This window comes from Egretta garzetta, unplaced genomic scaffold (genome assembly GCF_000687185.1).
Source record: "Egretta garzetta isolate BGI_Z169 unplaced genomic scaffold, ASM68718v1 scaffold173, whole genome shotgun sequence".
Lineage (NCBI taxonomy): Eukaryota > Metazoa > Chordata > Aves > Pelecaniformes > Ardeidae > Egretta > Egretta garzetta.
Window position 1 is genome coordinate 1,003,005 of NW_009259112.1, and position 12,787 is coordinate 1,015,791.

The 12,787-nt window shown below is 36.9% G+C and overlaps 1 protein-coding gene across 1 annotated transcript in view; it reads right to left on the reverse strand.

Annotated features, from left to right (window-relative positions):
* The window catches only part of LOC104123228 (prune homolog 2 with BCH domain), a gene marked incomplete at its 5' end in the record, with an annotated part of 55,970 nt that extends 48,228 nt beyond the window's left edge, over positions 1–7,742 (reverse strand). The window contains 2 exons of the mRNA XM_035891051.1: positions 64–6,589; positions 7,584–7,742. Coding sequence (XP_035746944.1) covers positions 64–6,589; positions 7,584–7,742 — 6,685 coding nt within the window. The remainder of the gene's footprint in view (positions 1–63; positions 6,590–7,583) is intronic.
* Between the last annotated feature and the right edge of the window lie 5,045 nt (positions 7,743–12,787).

Here is a 12,787-nt window from a genome sequence, read left to right on the forward strand (position 1 = left end):
AACTCCAGACATTTCCTTCTTTCTTTGCCCTATGAACTTGCTCTGGAAAGCAGGTTTTCTTACCATCAGGTGATCTTTTATCTCCACCTGGCGGTGAGTCGAGATCAATTGTTTCCGCTTCAGATTTTCCTATCGAAATCTCAGAAGCTCCTAGAGTTACTTCAGGCTCAGAGAGCAAAGGTACTGATGTGTGATTTTCCTGAAGACACTCTGTGGATGTGTCAGACAAATGATCTTTAATGTTGCTGTCTTTGGTCATTAGGATGCCTTCTGCACCTTCCAAAGGAGTTGGCAGTGGTAAAGGTTTTTCCAAAGAAACACTGTCACAAAATGGCTGCTGTAACAAGAGGTCATCCTTTGCACACTCTCTGCTGCCAGAAGGTTCAGCGTCAAAAGATACATAGGATGGTGGAGTACACAACCCTGGTGATTGGTCACTGGACAATTCCTTAAACACAGGAACATCATTTTTAATTACATCTTCAGATTCTTTCGCTATGTCATCAATCAGTTGATTATTTGAATCAGATTCATGGCCTTCATTATCACCTGGCAGAAAGGATGTGGGAAAGAATATCTCTTTATCCTTTGACTCCCCTTCTTCTGCTTCACGGCCTACTCCTGCCAATATGTTCATTCCACCACATGTGCTTGCCAGGACATCAGTCACCAATGTGTTCCTGATGTTATGTTCTACACCTGTCTCAGATTCATCCACACATTCTTCTGACGTGTCTAGGTCACTAGTTATTGCTGTACAGTCAATATCAGAATATTTTCCAGCTTCAGCCAAGGTACTAATTTCTTTTAAGCTTTGTTCTGCCCTATCAGGTAGAGTGAAATCCATGGGAACCAAATGCATTTCGGAGATTGCTATTTGAGCTGTATCAGTTGGTGTTCCTTGATGGCTTGCAGGAGCGAAACTTTCATGGAACGTGTCTTTCAGATCTAGGGACATCACTTCTAAAACTTCATTGGTAATTTCAGCCAGCTCAGTTGGGTCAGTAACAAGTTTGTTTTCTAGACCATATTCTTCCAAAATTGCAAATTCAGGAGACTCCTGAGTATTAGAAGAGATTAGCTGATAGGATTCATTGGTCTTGCCCTGATCATAGTCCTGGGGGCTATGACTTTCAGACTGTGTCTCTACCTTCTGCATTACTAAATGACACTTTGAATCAAAATCTGCCTCTTTACTCATATTTGACCATGCATGAATTGGCTCTTTGTTTTCAGGCTCCACCCCAGTCCGAGAAGGTGGGATAGAGGCATGCTTAGCTTCATATTCCTGGCACACATCAGGACTGCTTGATGCCTCTGAACTATTATCTTGGTCACAGTGACTTAATATATCAGGATTTTCACCATCTGATTTGAAAGTGACAGTCTGCTCAGCATTAGTCCACAGATCAGGTTCCACTGAAAACAGCTGGTCACTTTCTTGTGTGTTATCCTGTAAAATATCTGGGATCAGTGCAGTTTGGGGAACTACTACACTCCACCCTGGACTTGACTTCTCTGTCATTTCAAAAGATAAGTCTTCTACAGTGAAAGCACCTGGCAGGGAATTGCGCTCTTCTAAACTTTCACAGGTGTCCCGCTGTTGTTCTTGAGGAGTGAGACTTGCCTCCCCCTCATTGTCTTTTAGTAGATCCAGCACAGTGATTTCTTGAACTGATGTATTTGGCATCCCTTGTTCCTTATCTGAAAAAGGATTCTGTAGAGTCAGCTGATTTTCCTCACCTGTAGGAAACAACTGCTCTTTCAAGCCCTTTTCTTCTTTATACAGTGTGAAAGGATCAAATTGTTTGAACTGTACAGTGTCTTGATTTATTTTACGATCAGGAATATTCATAGGATATACTAGCCTTTCATTTTCTTTTTCATCACAGTACAGTGGGAGAGGCTGATTTTCATCATTACTTGCACTAGTGAACTCAGTTTCAGTTAGTTCTTCATCTTGTGAAGGTGATCCCCAGGAGTCCTCCTTACTGTTTGCTAACTGGTTCGTTGCAGGGTGACTTGAAGCACAATACTGATCTTCCACTTTCTTTTCTTCACAAGGTTGTGAATTCCACCATTCTGAGCTTTCATCTGGAAAACCAAATGTTCCTACTGTGGATTTTGGATCAGTTCTTAAATCAGCTTCCAATGACATACTCCACATATCTACAGCTTTTGAAGAATACTCTTCTTTATCACCAACAGCAAAAGTTGATGTGGTATCTTCATTCATTTGATGCAAATATGAATCTTCTCCACTACCTGTTTTTTCATTGAAAATACTCTCTTGAGCTTTTTTCTGAAGTGTTTCCCAGTGACCTAAATATTCAGAAGTCCCATTTTGCTCCATTATGGTCAAGTCCTCCTGTGATACCTCCCCAGCTTTAATTGTTTCAGGATTTTCATTGAAGATGTCTACCTGGACCTCCTCTCCCACCTTAGTTTTTGCATTTAAATTGTCTTCATTTGCTTCAGGACTTGTGGCATTGGATTGAGCATAATCCTCTCCAATTTCAGATGCTTTGTGCTGTTTGTTTTCATATGTGGAATCTTCATGAACCACTTCTGGACATGCCTCTGAATTCTCTGAATCCTCATTTATATCAGGACTTGATAAAGAAGATACAGTATCATCATCTACATGGGCATTCCAAAAATCTAAGCTTTTAGGAACTTTGTTTTGTTCAGCACTTGTTTCAAGTCCTTCTTCACATTCATTCCCACTCTCATTCCTTTTACAAGGATCTTCAAGATTTTTATTATTTTTAATGTCCCACATATCCCTACTTCTTTTGTGATGACTGGCAACTGGAAGGTCTCCCCACACATTCACAGATGCATCACTTAAATCAGGACTTGTTCCACTTGAGTGCACATAATCATTTATTGAATCACTCCACACATTATCTTCTTCCAAATAACTTTTGATCTGTATATCCTTTGAAAGACTACTTGTGGTGTTTGCCATTTCAAGGACTTCACTTGCCTCAGGACTTGTTCCAGGAGATTGCAAATCTTCACATGGCTGTGAATTCCAGGCAGTTTGGGGAAAACTGTCATTAAGCATTACAGATTGCTCTCTGCAAAAATTATTAGCAGGTTCTAAATTTTCAGAGTTTTCATTTCTCCCAGAACCTATTTCATGTGAAAACGAATTTTCCACTACAGGCATACCTGTAATGTCAGGAACACTGACATATCCTGAAGAAGGACTCTTTTTAAAGTCACCTATGAAAGACTTTTCACGAGTGCTGTTCATTTCTGAGATATTTTTGAAAGATACTAACTCAGAATTACAAATGCCTGGATGGTTAGGAACCACTTCATGAAAGCCCTCTTTCTCTTCTCCCAGCCCTTCTTGTGGTTCATTCATCAAAGGAATTGATGTGGCTAGGTGACAACTGCTCTTTCCAGAGTCATCCCATATGCCTGAGCTTCCAGGCATTTTAGAAGAATTATTTTCAGGATTATCACTACCCTTATCAGAACTTTCAGAGATACTTTCCATCTCAGGACTTGTTGCATCCTCTATCACTGTAGTCTCCTTTTCATCTTTCTCAGAAAGCAGCTGTGATGTTTCACTGTAATTGTAATTTTGTGGTCTGGAGTCATCAAAAGATTCATAATTTCTGCCTTCCTCAGAAGCACTTGAAGAAGATTCTGCATTATTCTGTGACAAGTCTTTCCTCTCTTCCTGACTAACTGGATAACTTTGATTGGAAAATGACTCATTCTCTGTGGCTAATGCTTCCAAACTAACACTATTCCTCATTTTTTCTGGGGAGCTGGGAACTTCTGTTGTTGACCTGTTTTCTTCCAAATCTGCGTTACATGAAGATTTGCTGTCCTCTTGCCCTGGTTTGTTACAAATGTCACGAATCATTTGCTGTCCACTTGTCTCGTCTGTTCTCTTACATTCCTCTTTTCCTTCCTGAGAGATGACAATGGCATTGTCCCAGCTTTCCTGCTCCCCCTGTAAACTCCATGAGTGCAGCTGCTGCGCTGAATCCTGACTACCCAGCTTTTCATCAACATTGGCAGTGTTTTGTGCTGCCTCCTTACGAAGTGTCTCACTCCCTAAGTCACATATTTTCAGATCCAAACCATTCCCAGTGTCTGAAGTTGGCGTAGATGTGTCTGTGTCTTCTGCAGGAACACCGCTCACTGTTTCTACATTTTCAGCAGCACTCTGTCTAGTATTTAATTTGTTCTGTGGTGGTGATAAGTCATTCACTGTTTGATTGCACACTGGAGTCATTCTTTTGTTTTCTGATCCAGAAAAATTATTTTCACTGGCATGTATCTCAGTTGAAAAATCTTGACTCACTCTTTGTTCTGAATTAAGGAAAGGTTTAGCAGAGGCAGAAAGAACAGTAATTTCAGAACTCCTTTCCTGTAACTGGGTGACATTATTTAGGGGAGTGTTCCAGATGTCTGTGTTTCCAGTGCTTGAAAAAGGTAAGCTTCTGGAAGATAATGGTTCCTCATGTGCTTTCGCAAGTACTTTTGACTCAGACAGATTTGGGTTTATCAATTTATTGGCAACTGTTTCTTTGTCAAAATCTTTATCCAAATTTTCTTTTTCATCTTCCACATATGTAGGTGATATATATGAATCAGATGTTGAATAATTGGTGTCTGGTGGAGAAACAACTAAATCTTCACCTATGTTTGATGAACTAAGATCTGAGTGTTTATACAAGAAGGTATCCTCCCATGGCACCACTACTTCTGTTACTTCTTTCCTGATGTTTTTATCATACATATTCCAGGTTGCTATGTTTTCAAATTGTTTTGGTCTATGTTTACGGTCACCAAATACAGCTTCTTCCTCTGTTTGCAGCTTGGAATTATTTTGCATATTGAAAACAGAATCTGTATTTTCAGATTTTCCATATTCTTCTACTGAGTAATATCTTTCTTTATCCCAAGCTTCTGGAGATACCTGGATAGGTGGATTTTCAGTCTCATTGTCCGCTGTGATTTCTGAAGAATCTGATAAACTAGTTTTTGATACGGCCCATTCCTCAGGAATAGTCACTGATTTTTTTTCTCTATTCAGTTTGGGCATGTTCCATACATTTTCTGATGATCTAGCAATATCTCCTGCATCAAACTTAGTCCAAACTTCATAAGAGTCTCCAGCTAGCTGACTACCTTTCCCTTCACCACTACACCATGTATCTGACATCATAGGTGTTGGATGACTGATGTTCCACGGGTCAGCAAAGCTCTCTGGTTCTTGCTTTGTCTCCTCTAAAGAAGCACTTTGCAAATGTGAATGTTCGCTGTTTTTCTCTTTATTCTCATGGTTCCAATTACCTTGTTTAAACTGATTATCCCACAGACCTGCTCTCATGTATTCCATTTGCTTTGGCTGTTTTTGGAGAAATACAGAATCTGAGGCTCTTCTATCAATATGTTCTCGTAGCAAGGGACTTTCTTTACAATCTTTCCATAAGACAGGGCTCTGAAATACAGATTCCTGCTCACTTGAACTCCAGGTATCAGCATTTCTGGTGTCTAGGTCAAAGCCATCCCACCAGCTCCCATATCTAACGCGAGACTGAGAATAATTTGTGCCATCTATTTCATTAATTTTTTTTATGACATCTTGTGGGAAAAATAAAGGCTGCCCATTATCTAATGGTGACGTTTCTACAAGACTGTTCATAGGTGTTGGTGGAATTCTTGAATCAGCAGATTTTAACATTTCTGGTGAAGAAGAATCACCTTCAACTAAATCAATCAAACTTGAAGTTTTCTCACACATTTCTACTGGATTCTCATCAAATTCAGCTAAATTATCTTCCACATTTGCTGTCAGAAGTAAGTCAGTTGAATAATTTGCAGTATCATTTTCCAGCAGGTTTGCCTCATCAAGTTCTTTCTGCACAGTGAGCTGTTGTCCTTCTGATGAATCACTATTAAGGAAATAGTCGTCTGCTGGGGAACAATCAACAGAATGAGAAGATGACTCAGACGGAGCTGTAACTACGGGTGCTAGATCAAAATTGAAAAGATCAAAGTTATCGCTATTGTCTCTAGACTGAGGTTTTTGTTCTTCAGGTATTGCTCCTTCAGGAATAGGGCTGTAGGAATCAAAGCCAGGCAGAAGACTGTGATGGGAAGTGGCACCTTCTGCAACAGGGCTATCATCACTAAGGAAAACAGAACTTTCCTTGGAAGACCGGCTGCTTCTAATGGTAGCCAATCCACTGTCTGGACTTACAAGGTCTACATTAACATCAACGTGGGCTTGCATAGATCCATTTAGATCTTGAGGATTTTCTATAAAATTGGCAGAACTGGGCTGTGGTTCTACATCAGAACCATATAACTCCATAATTCCAGAAGATCCTTGTGAAAGTGGAGCACTTCCAGCAACAGCTTCAGTAGAAGAAGTTCTACTGTTTGATACCATTTCTGGTTGTCTTCTATTTATAACTTCCTTAACAAGAAGAAAAATTTGATCACAGGTCACCAAAGAATTTTCTTGATGATAAATGAGAATTTGGTCACATCCACATTCCAGAGGATCCAGCTCCAAACAAGGATTCTGACATTCTTCTAGTTCACAGCAGATCTGTTGAAAAATAGGATGTTTCAAAAGCCATTGCAATCATGAGTATAAGGGCACATATTGACTACTTCACCAAGTAACACAGCCATACCTATCTATTCCTGTTAATCTATTTCTTGTCCATTTCACTGTAACAGCCTTCTTATGATCCCTAAATAGATTAACTATTAAAATAGAAGATCACTACAAAATACCTATGATATAATTGGTCAGAATATTTACTTGAAATTATAACATTTTACTTTCAAGTTCCCTTTTCATTAGTAAAAGAAAATCCAAATAATTGTTTATTATTGCCTTAAGAAATCTGAGTAAAATATGTAAGGGTACATGAGAAAAGTATTTCTAGAATGGGATAATTAGATTCATAAAAGAAACACATTTCTATTGACCTTGAAAGCAATAGAGCTATTTAGCCACCTGTCCCTAAAATGAGTTGTTAAGACTGAGAAAAAGGTTCAAAAAGTTGCCACTGAGATTTCCTCCATCTGGGGACAAATGTAGTAAAAAAAATGAACAGCACCTGGCTATGGATAAATGAACATTCTAGTAATAATTTGGCTTCATTTCAGAGCTTAAATTCTATAGCGATAATGCACATATAGATGACTTCTGGTCATTGTCATTTACAATCTGTTTGTTCGTCCCTCACTGCCAAAGCCTCATTTGTGCAGATCACAATAAAAAAACCCAAGTCAACACTAGTAAAAAAACCCAAAAGATCATTCTGGTTTTAGCTACATTGAAAATTATGTCTCTTTCCGTATGTCTTGTAATCATAGACTTTTTCTATTAGGCTGGTCTGAAACAATTGTAGCACCATCTTTCATTTTGCATCATATAAATAATGCAGCCATTTCAAATAGCTACTCAGTTGCCAGCCAACTGTTGCTACTTTTTGACCCACCTGGTTATTCAACACTTGTTATATACTACTTTAAAAAAACATTTTTTTTTTCAGGAATGACATTATTTGATTCTTTTTCCAGGTACTTACTTGATTGCCTAGCTCTAAGTTTTCCGAATATACTGCTATTTGTCCTTTTGTTTGCTTCTCATCTGACAAGCCGTTGGCCAAAATTACAAGTACATCAAACCCATATTTATCTATGAATGCTTTCAGATCACCAATGAGACTCCTGTGTAGCTCGCAGTCCTGAAATACGGTAAGAAATTAAAAAAGACGTCAGCATCTTTTCCCTTCTCCTTCAATCCAAATCTGTGATGAAAACAGCCAGAAATGTTAATAAGCTTCGGTGTCTGTAACGGGCATCAGAATTCCATTCACTTTGTCAAAACAGCTATGTGCTTAAAAAAAAAAAATCAAGAACCGGTCTCAGCACAGTAATGGACTTTTATTTCTGAAGAATGCTAAAATACTAAATGTAGGTTTTGCCTTCTTGAAACTGCTGCTGAAACAGAATTTTCACTTGTCCCTGCTATTTGCTTTTGCAAGGTTGCTTAAAAGTATTGGGCTACTGCTATTTCTTGAATAAAACCCCCCTTTTTTTAGAAAAATAAAAATATTTTATGAAATTTGTCATGTAAATATTTTATTTAAAATAATAGATGTTAAAATAATAGTACTGATGTTCAAAATCAGGCACTCAGTAGGAAATTGTATGTGCAAATTTAATTTTGCAGCCCTGTATATGTATCCATTATTATGTTACATGATTGGATACAATTTTAGCACTGATTATTTCTTTAGATTCCTTTATTCCTGTTCTTTGAATTCTATGCAAGTCTTCAAAACAATAATCCCCCCCAAAATAAGGACAGAGTAAGGCAAAACAGTTTTAAAATTTCTGTGTGTCAGAAAAATGCTTATTTTCACACATACCCCACACCAAATATAGAGGAGGTAAACATGGCATTCATCATTTCTATTCTCATTTGTACTTGGGCTAGCCCAATGTTGTATTACCTAGATTTTACAACATCAACCACACATCCCCCTTTCTCACCAGGGGACATAATGCACAAAATATAAATGTCTCCCTTCAGCCCTCAGTTCTGATAACTGCCAGTGAACAAAGTCTTAGAAAATTTATTTTCTCCTTTATGTTTCTGCTATTTGTATTTGAGATAATTTTTGTCATCTTCTAATAGTTCTTCTGATGCTGCCAAGCTACACTGGCCCTGAATAAACAGCAGTTCATCATCAACACAATACAACTGTACATGCAGATTGGCACGTTATTCCCCTGCATCTGTCTCTTACCTGATAAATTACTGTTTTGGTTACATATATACAAATACTATTTATTAATCTACTCAAATGTGTTCACAAAATGCGTCTCCCTCCCTGTAAGTTAAACTTAAAACAAAAAAAATCTGTCAAATGTTTTGGAGGTAGATTTCTTTCCAAGATTAGAGATGAAGTTCCACTTTGATGTTCACATAGCACCTAAAAATGAGCTTTCTGTGAAATTCACTCAGATTAACACACAAACAAAAGTCAGCTGTCAGTTTACTGGTGGACATTCAGATATGAAATCTGAATAGGGGGTTATGGTGAGGAATTATGGTGAATAAGGTCTGAATGTCCAAACCAGTAACATTTTTCTGAAGACTCGAGTATTGGGTACATTAAAAAAAGTACCAAAATATGCTTAAGCATGGAAAAGTTACTTCAGTTATCCCATTCCTAACTGCAGTTGGAATAATTAAAATCTATTCAAATAAAAAATTTGAACTAGAGCAGATTCAAAACCATCAGAAAAGCCTGGTAACTCCTTATCTCAGTGACCCGCTCACAGCCAATTCAAGAAGTTTGGGAGGTCACAAGGAAGGACATGGACAAATCATAAATATAGTCTGCAAGGGTTTTTATGGCTGTATGTAAGGTAAATAAATGATGGTTCTAAAAAATGTCCAGCCTTCAAGCCTCATGATGCTTTACCCTCTACACTGCTTGTATCAGCTGAAAATGCAAGGAATTAGACATTTTCTGTTAAAATCATATGACTGAACTGGAAGCCTCACAAAAGTGACATTGACTGAGATATATTTTTATGATAGAATCATTTGGTTGGAAAAAAAGTTTAAGATCATCAAGCCCAATCAAGGGAGTTCGCATGCTTTTCTTACGGGGATCATAATGGACCAGCACTATCAACTGATGAGAGACTGCTCAGAGCAGTGTGGGAATGGGTTTAGGTGTGCCAGCATCAACCACCACATTGAAAGAAAACATCTTTAATGAAAACATGCAAATTATGTGAGGATTTAAGAGGGCAAGAGATGTTTTACAGTGACATCCGATCAACAATAATACTGAGCAAGTCATTAAGACATGTCAGAACACAGTCTAAGTCAAGCAAAATGATATTGATCACATCTCATTTATTACTTTACCCCATAGCCTGTCAATGAGAAAACTTTCTGACAAAAAAGTCATTATTCAGTGAAGGTGTAAAACCCAAGACCCTATTCGTTCTGTGGCATGAGAAATAAGATACAAGCTTCTCACATTACTATTATTAAGCATTAATTAATACTCAAATAATAACGGACAATGCAAGTTACTAAATTTTCACACAAACAGTGATTTTAATAATCATCAATAAATGTTTCTCATTAGTTGTTACTTCACTAAGTGCATCCAGAAATGAAACACAGGGCAAACAGACCTCGTTAAAAGAAGGTCAAGGAGTAAATTTACTGAAAAATGCTGTTGACTAAGCTATTGAATAAGAGCAAGATCCGATTACATGTCTTACAGCATCATGACTCTACCTCATCAGTTTTTCTGGCTGACTGGACTATGAATCAAAGCATTAAATTAATCATTAATTTTAAAATAACTAAAGGTAATTTTATTAGTGTTAATAAATACTATTAATTTAAGTAATATTTTTTTTAAAACTTAGTTTGATTCCATCTCCTCCCCCCAAACATCTATAAAATTTACTCTTTTAAACCAGTACCAACAACACAATTCAGATACTCCCTTCATAAGCATTCAAACATTCAAATAAATAAAGACAGTCGCAAATAAGAAACTCTTATAAATTACCGAAGACTATATATTGAAAGACATGGTAGACATATGGACTCTTCCACAAATTTGCTACCCTAAGTAAACAACCAGAATGTTGCATGTATTGCAAATACTAACAGAAGATAAAACATTTCCTTCAGAAATTAAAAAAATGCTAGTCATTTCAACAGTTAAGCTGCTACATATCCCAAATTAATTACAAGCACTGTAAAATATGCTGTTGATGAATTAGTATAGTAGGAAATACACTGACATACAGCCAAACCATGACAAAGGTCAGTCAGCTACTCATTCTTGTACTACTTTTCCTTACTTTATTAGCACATGCTGGCTTAAATATTAATTAATATTTGCAGAGTGTACAGCAGGTGAGTAGCATACGTAAACATTATTAGTCTCCATAATGCCCTCAAGTAACCTATACCAAAAAAAAAAAAAAAAGGATTGTAAGTATACTTGAAATGTAATATACTTGAAATAAATAGAACCTAGTAGCAAATAGGGACATGGTTTCGTGGTGGGATGGCAGGGTTAATTTAAAGGTTGGACTTTTCCAACCAAAGTGATTCTATGAAATATATTTTGCAAATGCAACAGCAGTATGGATACTGGAGAAATTTAGTGTCCTAGCATTTGTAATAAAACCATACATTTGTTTTGTCTAATGCATATAAATAGTTTATACAATGCTACAACATAACAATATGGTTTTTGAATTGACAATTTATTTTTTTTTATCATCCGGGTAAACAGAATGAGGAAGTTTAAGATATCCATATACTTTTGAAGGATTTTTGAATGTGACCTGTTCAGTTATTATGTATTTCTGCTGAGAAATACCATTTGATTTAATATGTATATTGTTGTGAAACTTCTTTCCCTGAAACTCTGTTTTCTTATAGAAATCTCTTTTTTAGTTGCATAGTTAATATGACTACAAACATGGATGATCCTTTAAAAGAAGCAAAATCTCCAAGAAATATCCAAAGAGAATTTGTAACTTCTCTGTCTCTAGCAACACCTTCTGACTCCTGAAGCTGACAGCGAATTGCCCAAGTGATCACTGTAAATGTACATTACACACACTTCTGATTCTTCTAAGCTAACTGTGTCAATATTAACCTGACCAAATTAAGAACAAACTGTCTCTTTTGTTCTTCATACTCCTCACATGGAGAGCGCAATATGGCTTTTGTCAGAGGTGCTCCATCATTTTGGCTCAAGGAAACTGTCAGTACAGTTTGGGATTCGTTATTCATGGGCAGATACCCTGATGGGTCTAATGAAGCCTTTCTGCTGACAACTCATTTGCTAAAAATACCAAACCATCACAAAATATAAATGAGGAATATCACTGTATCCCATTATAATTTTCACAACGGAAGCAATTATCACAATACAGAAGTCGATACATACTGCTTTACACTGTATTCTCTTAATATTTCATGGTCAGTACTTTTGCACTCCAGTTTATTTCTGTGTGATCACTGATAAAACTTTGCAACATACTTAAATTGCAATATAATAGGGTAAACACCAATGTTATAGCACACATGCAGAGCTAACAGTCTGTGTGCCATTTGTTGTAAATCCAGCTAATTACTATAAGCCCCCTCCTCAAAAAAAAAAAAAAAGGCAAAAAAGCAGAAAAAGACTCAATTTTTTATAAAAGTTTTCAGGTAAAGTAACTAAAAATGAAAAAAAAAACCAGTATAAACAGTACAGAGTTCATAAGACCCTAGAAACATGGTCAAGTATATTCACTATTCTACCTCTTTTTTGTATCAACACCACTGGTGAAAATGGTCTATACAGAAAGATTGCATTTTTCTGTTGTGCATTTCAATCTACGAAATAGCAGCTCTGCTGTACCGGAAGTTAGCAGTCTTCTGGAAAGAACAAAAATAGCAGCTAATTCTGCTTTCTTTGTGTTGTGGTGTGGAGCTTCCAAAGAGAAACAGGTATGAGATCCTAAACCAAAGAGCAGGAGAATGGGCATCTGAGAGCTTGTGCTACCCTCCGCTATAGAGACCCCAGTCACAACTTATGTTTGACTTTAGCCATCCCGAGCTTAACTTAGAAGGAAATTTAAACAAGAAAACTACAGCACTGTGAAACACTGCACATAAATATAAATAAATATAAATATAAATATAAACATAAACATAAATATAAATAAAATTATGAATGCCTGT